Here is a 20,091-nt window from a genome sequence, read left to right as displayed (position 1 = left end):
CTTGCCTAATACTAAATACCAAGGATTTTCCTTTTTGAAAAATAAAAAGCTTGTAGTTTTAGGGCTAGAAAGCTAGTTCAACAAGTAGGAGTACATGCCTTGCATGTGGAAAGCCTAGGTTTGATCTGACACTGCATGCCCCCCCATCCCATAACAAGTATCACTAGGAATGTTCCCCGAGCACTGAGCTGGGAGTAGCTCCTGAGTACCACTGGTATGGCTTAAAACCAAATCATTTATAATTTTACATCAATTTTACATGTCTGATACATCTTTAATTTTTGTATAATGCATAAACTTGCGCTGTAGGGTTTTTTAAAAATTATTTTATTTTTGTGTTTTGGGTCACACTCAGCAAGGCTCAAGGGGTTACTCCTGGCTCTGAACTCAGGAATTAAATTACTCCTGGCAGTGCTCGGGGACCATATGGGATGCTAGAGATTGAAACTGGGTCGGCCATGTGCAAGGCAAACGCCGAACACCCTACCCACTGTACTATCACTCCGGCCCCATTAGGTTGTAGTTTTTAATACAGAGTTCTCACTCTCAACACAGTTTATTCAGGCTATCTTTCTTCCATTAAATTGCTTTTGCACCTCTCTTCAGAAATCAGGCGAATTTCTGAATTATTTCCTTTTCAATATTTTTCAGTTATCTATTTCTCCTCTATCTCTTTTATAGTTCTGTTTTGGGGCCACACCTGACTTACTCCTGGCTCTGTGTCCAGAGATAACCCCTGGTGGGTTTTAGGGGGCCATATAAGGTGCCAGAGATGGAATCCAAGTTAGTTGCAAGGCAAATGCCCTACTCGCTGTACTATTGCTCCGGCCCCTATTTCTTCTGCATCTCTATATACAGTGTAGAATGTCTGTACCTATAAAAAAAAAATCTCGACATGAGAACTGAAAACTGTACTACACGGAGTCTTCTAATCTACGGTCAAGCACGCAAGAAAGCATCTTAACCTCTACTATCTCTCTGTCCAGTATTTTATTTTACATGTTCATGTAACCGTGTTTATTGCTAGTACCTATAAATACAATTATACTAGCAATGCTTCTGTATGCTTGACATGGATCCTGAAACCTCCTGAAATCATTTATTAGTATTCAAGTTCTATTAATAGATCCCAGGGTGGGGGTGGGGTGGGCAGTGGATATGGCTCAGCAGGAGGGCACCTGACTTGCATGTGTGAAGTGAAGCCCTCCGTTTGATCTCTGGCTGTACACACACACACACACACACACACACACACACACACACACACACACACACACCCCTACCTACAGAAATCCAAGAGGCTTTTTACACAGACAACACAGAAGGACAGTTTTGTTTCTCCCTTTTCTTCTATATGCCTTTTTTTTTTTAACCTTACTCACCGTAATGACTTACTGAACTTTCCAGAACTTACAGCACCATTCTGGAAAAAAGTAACCATGCTTGGTCTCTTCACAATCTAGGAAGAACGAATTCTCTTTTTTGCCATTAAATTAAAAGTTAGCTATGGGGTTTTGTATATTCTCTTCATCAAGATGAGGAAGCTCCCCTCTATTCATGTTTATCAGGCAGTCTGTATTACAAAGTAGACCTTACATTCCTTTTATGATCAAAATTGTTCTTTCCTATTAAAAGACCAGTACACAGTTAAAATCATTTCTTCCCTCATTTTTTGTCCTTTTTTCCCCTTCATTGTTAACTACTAACTACATCTAGGATTATTTTGGTATTTAATGTGTGGTTCTCCTGCTATTGAAATAATGCTGGTATGGAAATCTCACACCAAACCAAACATATGAAGCACCGATTTCCAAATATTCCACAACAGGTGGTGCACCTAAGAAAGGAAAACAGAGCCTAGTAGTCCCACTGAGTTGGAAAGAGAGACTGATCACATAGTATTCGGGGAAGCCCAAGTGGCTGGAATTCATGGAAATATGACTGGAAATAAAGGGGCATCATAAAGAAAGAACTCCAGTGATCTGTAGAGATAATATTTAATGGTTTGGGCTGAGTTCTTACCTGTACATATATGGGACAGAACTATAGCAGGCCAGCAAAGTTCAGAAGGAATCAGGATGAAAATTTCATGAAGCTGCTGAGTGAAATGAGTCAGATATAGAATGACTACATTCATTTGTGGTATATAAAAAATATATATATAGTAGAAGACTAATATCCATGACCAAGGTAAACAGGGGTTAGGAGGATTGGTCAGTGGTTGGATCTAACCACAAGTGTGTGTATGTGTGTGTGTGTGTGTGTGTGTGTGTGTGTGTGTTGGGGGGGTGCTAAGGGCAGGTAAGAAGGGCCATTGCCAGATATGGACCCCTAACAAAAATAGATGAGGATAGTATGTGTAAGAGGTGAGAAATGAAAAGGAAAAAAAGTGATCCAAATTAACGTTTTAGAAAGAACAATAAAATATCTGAAATTGAAAGTACAGTCAATAAAATTAATGGTAGAGTATATGGACTGGAGAGATTATACAATGGATAGGGCACTTGCCTTGCACACAGTCAACCTGGGTTTGATTCCTGGCACCAATCTAATACTCTGAACACCACCAGGTGTGATCCTTGAGCTCAGAATCAGGAGTAAGCCCTCAGCACTGCAGACTACAGTCCCAAATCTTCGCCCACAAAAAGGGAAGTAAACTACATATAAACTACATACTACAGAATAACAGAGCAATACTTTTATTTATTGAAGAATAACAGAGTAATACTTTTATATGTTGCAGAATAAAAGAAGAGTAAATTTGAAAACAGCAAGAAATGCTACCCCAAATTATGCTTGATGAGAAAAAAGACTGACAAATAAATGAACAGACCCATGTTTGGGTAAATCAGTATCAAAAAGAATGAGAGAGTTCTAGAATAGTAACAAAATTACATTTAAAAATAGGTGAAAGATCAAAGCTTCTACTTTCAAACAGGAGATAGAGAATGACAAATTAAATTAGAGACAAATTAAACCAGAAAAAAACAAAACAAAACAAAACCCTAAAGAACACAATCAATCAACTATGTAGGAAAAGCGGGGGGGGGGGGGGGTGTGGAAGAAACCAAAATATGAATCTCCGAAAAGATACACTATTGATTAACCTCTGGTGAGTCAGATCAGGTAAAAAAATATTAGAGCAGAAGAACAAACTACCAGTATCAAGAACTGAACAAGGCACATCCCTACAGTTTTTACATATAATAAACGAGAGATAAGGGGACTTAACTGTATATCTTACAGTTATAATAAATATGACACTGGAGAGATAGTACAGTTGGTAGGGTGCTTGCCTTACATGTGACTGATCTGGTTTTGATCCCCAGCATCCCAAATGAACCCTGAGCCCCGCCAAGAGTATAATTCCTGAGTGCAGAGCCAGGAGTAGCACCTAAGCACCACCGGTGTGATCCAAAAAACTTCTTTTTTTAACTTAAAAAAAGGCAATTTGTATAAAATACATAAATTCTACAACTATACAAACTATCAAAGCTCACTCAAGAAGAAACAGATAACTTGAAGAGCACTGTATCTGTTACCCATGGAAAAATGTAAGTCTGTCATGGAAAAAAGCTTTAAGCCCAGATGGTAAAACTGAGATGGTACAACTGGCAAATTCCATCTAATATTTAAGTCAGAAATAACAGCAACTCTACACAAACTATTCTAGAAAACAGGAGGAACATATCCCATTGCATCTTATGAGTTCAGCATTACCCTAAAACTGAAATCAAAAACTATATAGGAATGTAAAATCATAGGCCAATATTCTTCATGAAATCAGAAAAAGGGGGCAGGGGTGTCTCTGGGCGGTGGAATGCACACTCTGCATGTGGGAGGCCCTGGGACCAATTCCCGGCATGGAGAAATAAAAGGGCAAGGGGAGGGAAAGGGAAAGGAACCTGACTGACTCTAGTCCTGTGCAAAAGCATAACAAAGTCATGTTTATCCCAAGAATGCAAAGTTGTTTAAACATTCAAAAATCAATGCAATTTACCATGCTAAGTAAAACAGAAAATATGATCTCAGTTGATTAACTGAATGCATTTTTTCAAAAATCCAATATCCATTTGTGATTAAGTGCACTCAGCAAAGTTAAGCTAAAAGAAAGCTTCCCTGGTCTGAAAAAGGGCATCCATGAAAAGCCAGCAGCCTGCGCAGCAGACAAGGGTGTGGCCCCCAGGGAGCACTGGCACCAAAACCCCCAGTCACAGCAGCAGCAATGAAAGGGAGGGAGGAAGGGAAAAACCCTGCAGTGCACATCGCACTAATGAAGAGCATTTGCATGGTTCCCCCCACAGGGACGGGAGAACAGAGGATGCCTGCTCTCACTTTTACTCAGTAATGTGATGGAGGCCAATGCAAGAAGAGTAATAAACACAGATCAGGAAGGAATATGTAAGAATCAACAATTTTAAATACGAATATAAAGAAGAGGCTGCTAAAATCTCAGGGCTGGGAGGAATAGAGACGTTATTGGCACCCGCTTGAGTAATTTGATGGTCAATGATATAGAAATGAAATATAGGATGGGGTTTGGGGGGGGCAGGAGAAAAAAGGAAGCAGACACTTATGAAGAGATTGGTGTTGGAACACAGTATGACTGAAATTCAATCATAAACAACTCTGTATCTCACGGTAATTCAATAAAAACAAAACAAAAAACTGCAGAGATGACTGGATGGTCATACGCAGAAAGATCAGACTCTAGCCTCATACCATCTACAAAACTCATCTCAAATAGGATCAGAGACCCAAACGAAAGAGCTAAAATGATGAGACATTTGATAGAAAACATAAAGTTTTTACAAGGTAAATATTTGTGGGGCTAGAGCAATAGCACAGCGGGTAGGGCGTTTGCCTTGCACGCAGCCAACATGGCTGACCCGAGTTCGATTCCTCCACCCCTCTTGGAGAGCCCAGCAAGCTACCGAGAGTATCTCGCCCGCACAGCAAAGCCTGGCAAGCAACTCGTGACGTGTTTGATATGCCAAACACAGTAAGAAGTGTCACAATAGAGGCGTTACTCACAATGGAGATGTTACTGGGCCCGCTTGAGCAAATCGATGAACAATGGGAGGGCAGTGACAGTGAAATATTTGTGACCTTGGTTAAGTAATGAAAAGTTCGCCCTTCCTTTCCTCCGCTGACACTGTTGCTCGCAGGGATAGGGCCACACGTGCTTGCTGTGTCACACACCCATAAACTACTTATGTATTTGTAAAAAAACATGTTAAAACTGTAAGTTGATTAAACTACTACTGGGATGGGCTGCAGAGAATATGGTGGTTAAACAACACCCAAAAGGAGAGAGAGAACACAAGGGATTGCCCTGCCACAGAGGCAGGGTGGGACGGGAGGGGTGGGGGTGGGAGGGATATTATCCATGGTGGTAGAAAATGGGCACTGGTGGAGGGATGGGTATTTGATCATTGTATAATAGAAACCCAAGCACAAAAAATTGTAAATCTACAACTGTACCTCATGGTGTTTCACTAATAATAATAATAAAAAAAAAGTTTCAAAAAAAAAAGAATATGGTGGTTAAGGTGGCTGCTGGGTGTGTGGCTGATCTGGGTTCTAAAATCTGGGGGATTGGGGAGGTAGTAAATAACACGGGTCATGCACCCAACCCTAGTTCGACTCCCAGTCTCACACAGCCCCCACTGAGCATCAGCAGGGGTAGCTCTGAGGCTGTCAAACACCCCTGGGTTGGTTCTGAGGGCCACCTGTGCACAGGGACCAGCAGGTGCACACTCGTGCCCTAGAACTGAATGAACAGCAAGCCGGGTTGGCCTGGAACTGCCATGAGTGACCTAACTCTTGAGCACCTTTTGGGAGCCCTTCCCCAACCACAGAGACCTCTAAGCTCAGGGATGGCGGCAAACTAAAAAAAGCTAAGGAGAAGGCTGTTTACCTTCCCAGTCCTCCATGTAAGGGGCCTCCTCGGCTTCTTTCTCTGGAGTGACTCGGTCAATGAATTTTCCTTCTTTCATCACCCTGGTGATTTCTCGGAGCTGATGCAGCAACCGTTTTTCTTGGTCAGAGGTCACAGCCTGTGCTCTGCTTAGAAGGATCAGACAATCCAGTCAGTGAGTGGTAACACGCCCAGGCCACGAACATAACCCCCACCACAGTCTGTCTGGATGCTAGTCTTTGCTTTTTGGGTCACACCCGGTGATGCTCAGGGGTCTATTCCTGGCTCTGCACTCAGGAATCACTCCTGGCAGTGCTCAGATGACCAGCTGCAGGCAAGGCAAACACCCTACCCACTAAACTTATCACTCCAATCCCTGGATGCTCATCTTTTTTTAAAAAAAACAAAAACAAAACAATTCTATTTATTTATTTTTTGGCTTTTGGGGTCACACTCAGTGATGCTCAGGGGTGACTCGTGGCTCTGCACTCAGGAATCACTACTGGCGTTGCTTAGGGGACCATATGGGATGCTGGGGATCGAACCCGGGTTGGCCACGTGCAAGGCAAACGCCCTATCCACTGTACTAACGCTCCAGCCCCTGGATGCTTGTCTTAAGACAGCAAATAAGTGTCTAAGAACGATCCTGGAACTACATGGCTAGGAAATGAAAATGTTAATTCATTATTTTTTATTTTACTTTTCCTCTGGGGATGGGATGAACCCCCAGTTTTGGGGCCACACCTAAGTGTGCTCAGAGCTTACTCCTGACTCTGAAATTATGGATCATTCCTGGAGGTGCTCAGGGAACCAAATGTGATGCAGAGGAGCAACACGCAAAGCCTGGCAAGATCCCTGTGGCATATTCGGTATGCCAAAAACAGTAACAACAAGTCTTACAATGGAGACGTTACTGGTGCCCGCTCAAGCAAATCAATGAACAACGGGAGGACAGTGACTTACCAGCTGTATTATCTGACTTCTTTAAATGTTAATTTTAGGGGTCTCCTTGGGTGGGGAACAGCACAGCACACACTCGGGATAACTTCATTTATTGTCCAAGGAGATCACTCCAGGTGGTGCTCAGAGGATGAGGAGGTAGCAGGGATAGAACCTGGGCCTCTGATATGCAAAGCATGCACTACAGTCTGTTGATCTATCTGTCCAGCCCACTGATTTTATTTTAAAGTAAAATAATTATGGATTGGAGAGAGAGTACCACTGGTAAGATACTTAACACGTTGTAATCCGTTCCCAGCACCACATATGGTCCCCTAAAGCCCACCAGCAGTGATCCCTGAGAAGAGATTCAAGAGTAACCGCAGCCATGTGTGGCCCAAAAGCCAAAAAAAAAAAACCCAAAAAAACCCAAAAGTGAAAAAATGTCACCCCAGGATTGGGGTTTTGGGGGGTGTGCAGAGAGATATCCCAACAAGCTGCTAGAGCAGATGCCACTGTTTGCAGGACATCTGGGCTCGACCCCCAACACAGCAGGATTCTCCCCCACGCCTCCCCAGCACCAGAAGAGGGAATAACACCCAGTATGCCTGAGTGTGGGCGAAAAACAACTAAAATCAAATTAAACACGGGAACACTAAGGCGCTGTAGATCGGATGACTGCCTGAGGCCTCACAGTCAAGCAGTGTCAATCCGAGGCCCAAACCCGAGTGTCTCGCTCTCAGTCCAGGCCCGTCCCAGGATACTGCACAACCCAGAGTCGCAAACCTCCAGACAAGGTCATTGTTACTCACGCTACTCCGCTGACACTAAGCCACTTTTCTTTTTATTTTGCTGAAGCAAGATAAAATTTGTTGAAACTGACTTGGAGGTGAGGGGAGAGAAAGTGAGGAAGTTAAGAGTTCAAGAGAGAACCTGGGCTTCAGCAGAGTGGAAAAAGCAGAGAGACATTAACACAATCAAGCGAGATGGATGTTCCGTGGAGAACTGGGCTTGTAGAGCGAGCCTGTAAGTCACTTTTCTTGAAGCAAGGCTATCGAAAGAAAAGGTGCTCTGCCATTAGCCTCAACTAGCCAAAAATCCTAGAACCATCAGGCTTAATCTGTGAAGAAATAAAGACACCAGGAAATATATCTTTAAACTTCAGAGCTGGATCATTCTGACCAAAAACTAAAACCAGAGAAATTGAAGAAACAGAGGCCCACTGAGGCGAAACTAGACACTCATCCTGGGGGCCACTAGTAGTTACTGAGCACTCAGTGTCGATGACGCTGCACTCTTGTGATCTTATCACTGTGCTCCAGCAATACCATACTGCGACGAGATAAAAAGGAATCCACTGAGATAATCATTGCAACAAAAGCAGGAGATTTAAAGAAGAACATAATGAAATCTCTGATATAAATACTGAGTACATTAATTCCAAGTTAAGACACTTCATTTGGAAGCTTCGTTCATCTATTTCTGCTTCTCTTAACCACATCACCTCTCTTTTTTTTTTCTTTTTGGATCACAGCTGGCAAGGCACAGGAGTTACTCCTGGCTCTTTCACTCAGGAATTACTCCTGGCGGTGCTCGGGGGACCAAATGGGATGCTGGGAATCAAACCTAGGTCAACTGCGTGCGAGGCAAACGCCCTACCCGCTGTGCTATTAATGCTCCAGCCCCATTACCTCTCTTTTAATGAAGGATTTTGTCCCTGAGTTGGGACACAAGAGAATCAAGATAGCTGCATTTAGTACAGAGCAGATGGCACTAAGTTCAGCCCAGACCAGTAACATGTGCCACACAAGGTAAGAGCTTGTGATGAACATGTAAGGTAGCCTAGCTGTCCCGGAAACTTCCCGCAAAAAGGGCTGCTGTAATAGTAAGAATCTGGGATAATGTGGCAAAGGAGAGACTTCTGCACTGATGGGAAGGAAGGGGCTGCAAGAGACCTGATAAATGTCAGATGTGCAGCAGACAGGCTCGTGGCGACAAGGCCAGTGACTGTAAAGAAAAGGGAGCTCATGATTCTGTTTCTGTCCCACTGAGATCTGGGGAAATGTCCCATCTTCCTTTTCCTTGATTACCATCACACTACTGGGAAAAGAACAACTTTTTTTTCTATTAGTCCTTGGGGCTAAATTTTATTACAATATACATAAGAAGAAAACAGATGGGGGACAGCATGATTAGAAATATAAATGGCTGGTACAGAAAGTATCATTTTTCTTCATGACTGTTACGTTGACTTTGAATGCCTGGTCCCTGAGTGCAGAGCCAGGGGCAATCCTGGAGCACTGATGAGTGGGGCCCAGAATCAAAACACAGAAAACTAGTTATTTCATCCTGCAGGACCTTCTCATAAACTTACTCACTTAGAGCAATGTGGACAGCATTAAACATGCATCCTGAGGCTGAGACTCCAGAAAGGACACAAGTGGAAACATTAGATGAGAAGCATGTGAGCAGAAAGCTGACAATCTGAAACCAAGTGACTCAGAATAAAAGAAAAGCATTTTAAAATAGTAACTTGAACGGGAAATAAGCTGAGTCCTGTTATGTGAAACTTACCTCTCCCCATTAGATCCCACTCTGCTGATTAGTTTTTCCATGGCTTCCTCTGTCTCCTTCAGTTTTTCCTGCAGTTGAGCGAGCTCAAAATTGGCTGGAAAAATAAATAAAAGCTTCAATGTAAAAAGCATGATACACAACACTGTAGGCTCTTTTCTGAAAAAGAGCTGGCTGTGATAGTACAAGAAGACCATCACAATCTGTCCCACTAACCAGTCAGGACAAAAAAAGGGACGTGATGAGTGCTTGAGAACAGATGAATAGATAAAGAAACTATGGCACATCTACACAATCTACACACAGCTGTTAGTAAAAATGAAGTCATGAAACTTGCCTATAAATGGATGAACTTGGAGAGTATCATGCTGAGTGAAATGAGTCAGAAGGAGAGGGACAGACATAGAATCACTGTGTGTGTGTATGTATATATATGTATATATGTATATATATACACACATACATACATACATATGTATACAACACACATATATACACACACACACACACAAAGACTAATATACAAGGCCAGGAAAAACAGGAGCTAGGAGGACTGGTCAATGGTTGGAATCAACCACAAGTGTGTGTGGGGCAGAGGGTAGGTAAGATAGAAAAAGGACCAGTATGACAATAACAGCTGGAAATGATCACACTGGTTTAAAGTAGTTAAATGTTTAATGTAGTTAAAGTGATATATCTGATAACCTTTCAGTATCTGTAGCATCTGTATTGCAAACCACAATGCCCAAAAGTGGGGAGAGGAGAAGGGGGAGGAAGAGAAAGAGAGAGAGAGAAAGAGAGAGAGAGAAAGAGAGAGAGAGAGAGAGCGCGCACATGCCAGGCTGGAGGGGTAGGGGGTAATATGAGGGAAACTGGGGACACTGATGCTGGGAAATGTACACTGGTGGAGGGATGGGTGTTGGAACACTGTATGAAACCTAATCTTGAACAGCTTTGTAAAAAGAGTCTATCTTACAGAGATTCAATAAAAAATTTTTAAAAATTTAAAAAGGGAGGTGAGATCTGGGCACCAAGATCTGAAAGAGACATAGTTCATTTAGTGCAAGATGAATAAATCACTCTCCTTGCACACAAAATACAGCAGGAGCAACCAATGAACAGACTTGGGAATGATGAAATACCCCTAACTACGTAGTCACTCTACAAAAATGAAGAAAATAAACAAATCCTTTTCTAATCCGAATCAGGCTTCAGGGTAAAGGATAAAAACCTAGAGGATATGTGAGAAAAGGAGTGTTAAACCCTGGGATGAGGGGCTGGGGGAGTATTCAGAAGACTGGAGCACACACGCGCCTGTCCCGGGTTCACTCCCCTGTACCATGTGGCTCCCTCAGCATTGTGGGTTATCCCTGGGGACCCCTGAGCACTGATGATGTGGCACTGGTTTCAAGCCCCATACCACAGTGTCCAAGCAGGGACCCACCAGGCCCCCGGGGCCAGGCTGAGTATCACTGGGAGTGGTTCCAAGCTCCCCAAGCATCATTTGGGAAGCATACACAAAAAATGGGGGGGGGGGGACAGGGAAAGATCCTAAGATGAGCAGTATTTCAACTGCAGTAAAGGTCTCAAGGTGGAGCTAGAAGGTAATAGCTTAAGTGTTGGCGATCCTTCAGCCAGGGAAGCCTGGAGAGTGTGTGTGTGTTGGGGGTTGGGGGCGGAGAGGAGCTTTCCCCACCCAGGGTTTTCTGTCCTGGGGTCACCTGGGGTGAACTGGTCTAACTCTGTCTCCCGGAGGAAATTTTCTCCACAAGAGTAAAGAGCACATCTTCTGAGTGGAACTAAAATTAAAACCCTAAGACAAACAGAAGAAAGACCACTCCATCAGGGCAGAAAATGAACTTTACGGGGAGAGGAGAGTAAGATTCTAATCCCCGTGTAGTTCTCATACCTGAGCACTCTAATCTCACCCAGACATCTTCAGGGGTCACTGCAAAACGGCATTTTCAAATGGCTCTTAGTACTTATAGAAAACTAAGCCACAGAAAAGCTCAGGTTACTTTCCTTTTCGGGCATGACTCAATATTAAATAATCAAGAGTGCAGGTATGTGAGCCCAATTCAATTCTCAGCACCACATGCCTCCTCAGCATAGCTGGGCACAGTCCTGGTGGCCGTCAAGACTCTCTGGGGGGCCCTGGAGGTCCCACAGGGCCTGAGCAGCACCAATACTGGGGCATTCATTCACATTGGCAAGTTGGTTGGGCATCACTCAGAGTGGCCCTCAGGTATCCTCAACACTGCTCAGAGAGCAAAAACAAAAATGTGATGTGACTGTTACTACATTATGGAATACCTGTTCTGAGAACTTCCCTTTGCTCTGTTTTGAATGAATTCTGTGACAGGATATAGAATCTGTGCTTCATCAGAGTCCACAGACCTTTAGCAGATATTTTACTGATGCATTTAGCATCACTGTTGGCTAAACACTATTTCTATTATAAACGGTAGCCTTCTTAAAAGTATTTCTTGAAAAATTTAAGATTTCCCAATTAAGAATCAGAATATGACTGGGATACCTAATTCCATAGATAATCCAGGAGTAAATTAAAAAAATTGTTTTGGTCAAGAACAGAGAGATTAGTGGTACATTCTCAACTCATTTTGCTGATGTCTTTCTGCTTTTTCAGTCTTTTTGGCCTATATCCTACAGTGGTTGGGGGCCTCTCTTGACTCAGTGTTTAGAGGTTGAGGTCACTCCTGGTGAGGCTTGAAGTACCTTTTTTATTTATTTATTTTTTTGGCTTTTTGGATCACACCTGGCGATGTACATGGGTTACTCCTGGCTCTACACTCAGGAATTACTCCTGGTGGTGCTCAGGGGACCATATGGGATGCTGGGAATCAAACCTGGGTCGACTGCGTGCAAGGCAAATGCCCTACCCGCTGTGCTATCGCTACAGCCCCTGTAGTACCATATTTTGCCAGAGCTTGAACTCGCCAGCTCCTACAGAGTCTATTGTACTCTCTCTCTGAAGATGTCTTTCTATTTAAAAACAACAACAACTAAAAATCTCTAATGATACTTCATTATCCAAGGATAGAGTAGTTTGGGCCCAGCGCCTTCACCAAGACACCATGAGCTACCTTCTCTGAAAGGACGATACCTCTTTCCCACAGCAGCCCTGTGTCAGTCTGCTTCTTACTCAGGCCATTCTAGCGCTCTGCCATGCCCTCCTCCACAGACCCCCAGCTGGTGTCTAACAAGTTCCTTCTCTCGGAGCAGTAAACTTTCCATGCATTACTTTTCCTGACAGCCATCCTAGAGGATATAAATCCCTAGGTGAAAGGGGTAGGCCATGCACATTCTGCTTCCCCAGAGAGCGCAGAATATTCTAGTTGTCCAATATATTTATATGTTGTTGATGACTATGTTTTAAGAGTAGAAGCTTTAAACACTATCCTTAGATCCAGTAAGTGATGTGGCCATGATCTGTGTTTTTCTACCTCAGTTTTCCCTTCCTGAGATAGTGCTAGCAATATCGTGAAAACTAAATAAGAAGTGTGAATTTATTGATATATTAAAAAGTGAACTGATGCTCTTGTGCCTTTCTTTCTTTGCCTGAAAGGCACAGCATCTGTATGGACACTTCAAAAACTCCCCTAACTAAGGTAAAAATGGTATCAGCTTTAACTCGAGACAACTCTGAGGCATGTGTCCTATATATATTCAGACTATTCCTCCGCCTGTGTCACAGTTGAACTAAAACGTGTTAATGCGTAACTTCTCTAAACGGACACTTACTAATTTTCCTGTGGGAGTTTCCAGGTGTGGCAGTAGAGCATTTCCGATCCTCTCCAGTAGCTTTTCCCTTTGAGAGCTGAGAATTGAAGGAGGTACAGCAGATCAACAGCAGCTCAGAACCTCAAAGTCACGGAACCCCTCATATTAAATAGGAAAAAAAGAAGAGTTTGGGAAACAAAAATTAAGTCAGAAATCAAACAAATATTAGCAAAACACTGTTTTCTTAAAAAAAAAAGAAAGAAAAAGAAAGAAAAGAAAGAAGAAACAAAAAGTTTCCAAGTAAATGATCAAGTCACAAGGAAAAAGATTTCTTGTTTTTTTTTTTGTTTTTTTTTTTTTGCTTTGGGTCACACCTGGTGATCCACAGAAATTACTCCTGGCTCTGCACTCAGGAGTCACTCCTGGTGGTGCTTAGGGGACCACATGGGATGCTGGGAATCGAACCCAGGTCGGCCGCGTGCAAGGCAAATGCCCGCTGTGCTATCGCTCCAGCCCCAGGGAAAAGATTTCTTGAGGGGTCATTCGCCTTGCTCAAGCTCATTGAAAAGGGAATCTCTTTCAGACTCAGTGTGGACTGCTCACAGAACAGCCTGAGCAAGAGAAAGATGACCTCCTGCTCTAGTTAAGAGGTCAGAATGACTTGGGCCTGAAGCTGTGGTTCTTAATTAGGAATCTGCTTGTAAGGGACTCAAGCTATGTCTCTCTCTCCAGAACTAGAAAATACCAGGCTTAGTTTCGGTGCATAACAGGTCAGTTTTAGGACAAATACTGGAGATATTAAACAGCATCTCATATTCCTGGTGGGGAGAAAGAAGAACCAAGTGTAGTCAGTACCTGGCCTTACAGTGGCTACTTAGGAGACCACTCTACCAATCTTAAGAATAAAACATTTCCTGCTAGAGAAACTCTTCCTGGAGTATCTTCACACCATTTTAGCTGACAATTCAAAAGCAAAACCGAATGACCTTTGTGACTAGTTTTTGTTGTAGACTGTGAGGAGGGGCAAAGTTTTGTTTGTTTTGTTTTTGATATAGTATCTTTATTATCTAGTTACCCAGTAAACACTAGATAATAAAGATACTATATCAAAAACAAATATATATATATATATTATTAGTTTATTAGTGAATCACTATGAGGTATTGTTACAGACTTACAAACTTTCATACTTGCATTTCAGCCATACAATGATCGAGTACCCATCCCTCCAGGGTCAAGGTTTTTTGTTTGTTTGTTTGTTTTGACAGTGGAAGGACTGAACCCAGGATCTTACACATGGAAGAAAGCATTTTCTTTTTTTCTTTCTTTTTTTTTTAATATTTTGTCTTTCCTTTATTTTAAAATTTTTATTAGTGAAACACCATGAGGTACAGTTGTAGACTGTGCTTGGGTTTCAATTATATAATGATCACGTACCCATCCCTCCACCAGTGCCCATTTTCCACCACCACGGATCCCAGTATCCCTCCCAACCCCCAACCCCCTCATCCCACCCTGCCTCTGTGACAGGGCATTCCCCCTTGTTCTCTCTCTCTCTTCTTTTGGGTCCTGTGTTTTGCAAGAGAGGCACTGAGTGGCAATCATGTTTGGTCTATAGTCTACTTTCAGTATGCTTCTCCCATCCTGGGAGGATCCTCCCAACACCCTTTATTTGGTGCTCTCTTCCCTATCTGAGCTGCCTTTTCCCCTCACATGTGCGGCTGGCCTCCAAGCCATGGAGTAAACCTCCTGGTACTTATCTCGGCTATTCTTGGGTGTTAGTCTCCTATTTTGTTACTTTGAGTTCCTCAGATGAATGCAATCTTTCTATGTCTGTTCCTATCTTTCTGACTCATTTCACTTAGATTGATACTGAAGAAAGCATTTTCAACCGAGCCAGATTCCACGTCCTCGCGTGGACCTTCAACACAGCTACTTACTGCACCAGGAGCTAAAAGCTCCAAATTCAAGATCAAGTTCTGTAATTTCAGTTGCAAATTTTAGTTGCAAACTGAAGCAAATCATTTAAACTCTGAACAAAGACTTATTTTTTTAATCTATAAAACTGATATGACAGCTAAACACATCATAAAAAGTGCAAAGAGATGATGGACATGAAAAAGGATCATGTACTATAAATGGGTTTTAAGGCCGCCATGATTTTTATTATGTTCAATGGATACAGTCAAGATGATTTCACTTACCTTAAACAGAATGTACAGTATATATAAAAAAATCCCAAAACCATAGATTGGGATAATCTGTCCCATCAAGCCTCTTCTACTACCTCCTCCTCCAGTGCCTCCACCGGATCCTTTGGCCTTTGCAAAGGCTTCTGCAAGGTGAGACCTCTGGAAACGAGCCCCGGGGTTCTGGCCATCTGGGGGGGCCTGGTGTTGATGCATCATAGGTGGAAATCGACCCAATTTGCCTGAGAAAATAAATTAATCAGTATTTCTTCTATTAAAATGTGCCTATTATGAAAACAACTCATGTATTAAAGTATAAATAATAAAAGCCAGCTCATTAGGCAACCTCAAGTTGTTCACCAAATCCTTTTCCCTTTTTTGGGGATCAACAACTTCCTTCCTTCCTTCCTTCCTTCCTTCCTTCCTTCCTTCCTTCCTCCTTCTTCCCTCCCTCCCTCTCTCCTTCCCTCCCTCCCTTTCTTCCTTCCCCTTCTTCCCTCCCTCATTCCCTTTTTTCCTCCCCCTTCCCTTTGGGCTCAGGATTTATTCCTGGTTCTGTGCTCAGGGGTCACTCAGGTGATGTTCAGGGAACCATATATAACTAAGGTCAAGGATCAAACTGGAGTCACCTGCATGCAAGGCAAGCACCAAAATCCCTTTATTATCTCTCCAGCCTGAGATGGCATTTTTCAATTTCCTGAAAAAGGCAAATGTGACCATATGATTGAGTTCTGGTTAAAAGAATGTAATATGTGCTTGGCTTATACACCTTCCCATGTACTGAACTCCATGGTCAGTTCCCTTCTGCAGGCTGAAGCTGATTCTGAAACCTTAGCAATGTGTTGGAATGGGTCAGCCTCCATTTTCAGGGCTCCTGAATAATTGTGGCAGAGCTTTCCATTGCTACCACCCCCACTCCCAACTTAAAAGTGTTTGGACTCTTTTATAGAGGGGTTGTATACCCGGTGGTGGTCAGCATTTATCCCTGGCTCTGTGCTCAAGGATCATGCCAGGGGACCATATGGGAAGTTGGAGACCAAGTCCAGTTCAGCCATGTGCAAGACAAGTGCCTTACACAGCATGATCTGTGTAAGATTACATACCATTCGCTACACTGTTGCTCCAGCCCCAGAACTATTCAGATCTTCATACAAATTTATGTGTATAAGAAATAAACCTGTGGGGCTGGAGCCATAGCACAGCGGGTAGGGCATTTGCTTTGCACACTACCGACCCGGGTTCGATTCCCAGCATCCCATATAGTCCCCCGAGCACCGCCAGGAGTAATTCCTGAGTGCAGAGCCAGGAGTAACGCCTGAGCATCACTGGGTGTGACCCAAAAAGAAAAAAAAAAGAAACCTGTACTGTTTTGTGACCATTATACATGTTGCAGACTATTATGGAAATTTGTCACCACTAATACAGATGAAAATAGAAATGGAAGGTCACCAGAATGTGAGGCAGCTAATCTCACACCTGAGCTCAGTGTTTCTCTCTTTCTATGGGCCATGAGCTTTCCCCCATCCAATCCCACGTGTCTATCTTCTTCATTCTTCTCTCCGTACACCATTTCTATGATTTATTTGTGAATATGAAGAGAAAAAGCTATACCTTTAACCCCTCAATTCTTGAAGAGGCCAACAAAAAATGGTCATAATTATAAGTTTTTTGAAGGAAGATTTTGAATATAAGCAAACTCTCACATAGCACCAACAGGGCCACAAGTGCATGACAGAGCAGGACTTAAAGAAAGGAGGGAACTGGTATTAGTACAGGGGTGATAATGCATGCCTGGGAGTATATTATAGAAGTTAAGGTTAAGACACTTGTCTTGGGGCCGGAACAATAGTACAATGGGTAGGGCGTTTGCCTTGCACGTGGCCAACCCAGGTTCAATCCCCAGCATCCCATATGGTCCCTGAAGCACTGCCAGGAGTAACCCCTGAGCATCACTGGGTGTGACCCAAAAGGCAGAAGAAAACAAAAAAGACACTTGCCTTGCATTCACCCTACCCTGCTTAATCCCCTGAGCAGAGCCAGGAATAAGCCCTGAGCACTGTTGGATGTGGCCCAAAAACTAAAATAAAATAAATAAATAAATGCAACAGCACTTATACCTACAAAAAGGGGTAACAATGAAAATGATGGATAATAACAAGAGTTAGTAAAGTTGTGAATCCGTGAGCACCCTCATGTACTGTGGATAAGAGAATATGCTCAAATAAGTGGGTAAGAAGAGTGATTTACATAGGAAGAGATTATGATTATAGAATGACTGACTATACATTTCCACATATTTGTTTTCAGGTAGAGCTGGCACATTCAGAGGCATTTTTTCCTAAACAGACTTTAGTTAGTGGGATTTTGATTTTTGTTTTAGGTTGTGTGGTTAGGTTTAAGAAACTCAAAATCAAAAATCCAGTTTAAACTGGATGAATGACACAATAGCCAAAATCTGGAAACATTCAATATCCAAAAACAAATGACTAGCTAAAGAAATAGATGACCAGCTATACATACACAATGGAATACTACTCAGCCATAAGAAAAAAAATAAAATCATGCCACTTGCTGCTACATGGATGGGACTCGAAGGTATCATGCTGATTGAAGCCATCCAAAAGGACAGAGACAGATACAGAATGATCTCTCCTATGTGAGATATAAAGAGACATAGTAAGAGAAAAACAAATGGCCAAAGGCAACAGAACCTGAGAACTGGTCCACAGAACTGAGCTTATCAAGGTGGTAGAGGTGGTGAGCTGGGAGGGGGCGGTGAGCTGCAAACCCTGGTGGAGGGTTTGATGCTGAAATATTGCATGCATAACAGTATCGTAAATCAAGGTGCCTAAAGTAATAAACAGTAAAAAACAAAATCTATAAACCGTGAATGGTTTCCATGCCAATAAGGCTGGAGGCGTATGTGTGCATATTGGTATAAGAAGAAGGAACCTGAGCAGACCAAAGAGGACCTGAACAAAAACAGGAAAAAAAAAATTTATCAACGACATAAAAGGTTTTTAGGATAAAACTGAAAGCAATGCAAAAGTCTTAAAGAAACTGAAAAAAAAAAAAAGAAAAGAAAAAGAAAAGACTACCAGCAACCTGTTTTTAGACACCATGTATTCTTGGGGAAAGGAATGGCCGTCCCAAGAAATTCTGGGTGTTCACCTGTTTGAGGCAGTAGCAAAAACTAATGCACTATTAAGCATAACAAGATATGAGTCAGAAGGAACCTTAAGCATGGCGGGGTGGGGGGGAAGCGGTAGGGGGGAATACAGAAGGTAGGATATGTGCCCTGCGCACAACTACCTGAGTTTTATCAATCCCCAATATTCCAAAATGGTGCACTGAGTACCTTTAGGAGTAATTCCTGAGTGCAGAGCCAGGAGTAAACCTGAGCATCAGCAGGTGTGGCCCAGCACCCTCCCACAAAAAAAGGAGCCTTAAAACACATTTCAACAAAGAGTGTAGAGATAATTTTATATCATCATGCAAAATAAAGGCATTAGACCCCTACCTCAAACCATAGTCCGTCTTTTAAAAATTAATTCAAAAGTGGGTTAAAACCTAAATGTGGGGCTGAAGTGATAGCACAGTGGGTAGGGCATTTGCCTTGCACGTGGCCAACCCGGGTTCGAATCCCAGTATCCCATATGGTCCCCTGAGTACTTCCAGGAGTAACTCTTGAGTGCAGAGCCAGGAGAAACCCCTGTGCATAGCCAGGTGTGACCCCAAAAGCAACAACAACAGCAACAAAAAACCTAAATGTAAAAACTGAAACTATGAGCCTTATAGAAGAAAAGATATAAAATTCCATTATTTTCAACTGGGCAACAGTTTCTTAGATAAGACACTAAAATCAAAAGTAAAGAAACAATACATATATACATACATATACACACACATATATATAAATAAGTTAGACTTTACAAGTTTTAAAACATCTGTGCTACAAAGAATACCATTACAAAAATGACCACAAGCTAATGAACATGAAAAATATTTACAAATCATATCTAATTAGGGTATAATGTCCAAATTTATAATAACTCTTGCCATTTTATAAAACAAATCAAAGAATCTAATTAAAAATAGGGAAAATGGGCTAGAGAGATAGTATAGTGGATAGGGCACTTGCCTTGAAAGCAACCAACCTGGATTCAATTCTCAGCACCACATAAGGTCCTCTAGGGTCCATCAGGAGTGATCCCTGAGCACAGAGCCAGTAACTGTCACTATCACTGTCCTCCTGTTGTTCATCGATTTGCTCGAGCGGGCCCAGTAACGTCTCCATTGTGAGACTTCTTGTTACTGTGTTTGGCATATTGAAGAAAAGGATAGCATAGCGGTAGGGTGTTTGCCTTGTGCACAGCCAGCCCGGCCGAGCCAGGTTCGATTCCTCTGCCCCTCTTGGAGAGCCTGGCAAGCTACCGAGAGTATTCAATATGCCAGAGTCAGTAACAGGCCCTGATTATTGCCACGTATGGCCCAAACCATGCCCCCATCCCCCCAAAACGGAGTAAACCTAGTAGGCATTTCTCTAAAGATATTTGTGGTCAATAAGCACATGAAAATATATTCAACACTATTAGCCATCAAGGAAACGCAAATTAAACCCACAGTGGGATACCACTTGACACCCACCAGGATGCTTATAATCAAAAAGACAGACAATAAAAACTATTGGCAGGGATGGAGAAAATGGAATCCTGATAGACTGCTGGTGAT

The 20,091-nt window shown here is 42.5% G+C and overlaps 1 protein-coding gene across 1 annotated transcript in view; it reads right to left on the bottom strand.

The window, feature by feature from the left end:
• The window catches only part of RIC3 (RIC3 acetylcholine receptor chaperone), a 41,127-nt gene that overhangs the window by 5,040 nt on the left and 15,996 nt on the right, over nt 1-20,091 (bottom strand). The window contains exons 2-5 of the mRNA XM_056116337.1: nt 15,376-15,602; nt 13,193-13,268; nt 9,434-9,527; nt 5,921-6,066 (exon numbers count right to left, since the gene is read on the bottom strand). Of these exons, the coding sequence (XP_055972312.1) occupies nt 5,921-6,066; nt 9,434-9,527; nt 13,193-13,268; nt 15,376-15,602 (543 nt within the window). The remainder of the gene's footprint in view (nt 1-5,920; nt 6,067-9,433; nt 9,528-13,192; nt 13,269-15,375; nt 15,603-20,091) is intronic.

Source organism: Sorex fumeus, unplaced genomic scaffold, assembly GCF_029834395.1.
Source record: "Sorex fumeus unplaced genomic scaffold, SorFum_2.1 ptg000030l, whole genome shotgun sequence".
In the NCBI taxonomy this organism is placed as follows: domain Eukaryota; kingdom Metazoa; phylum Chordata; class Mammalia; order Eulipotyphla; family Soricidae; genus Sorex; species Sorex fumeus.
Note: the sequence above shows the minus strand (reverse complement) of the source record. Positions and strands in the feature narration are given on the sequence as shown.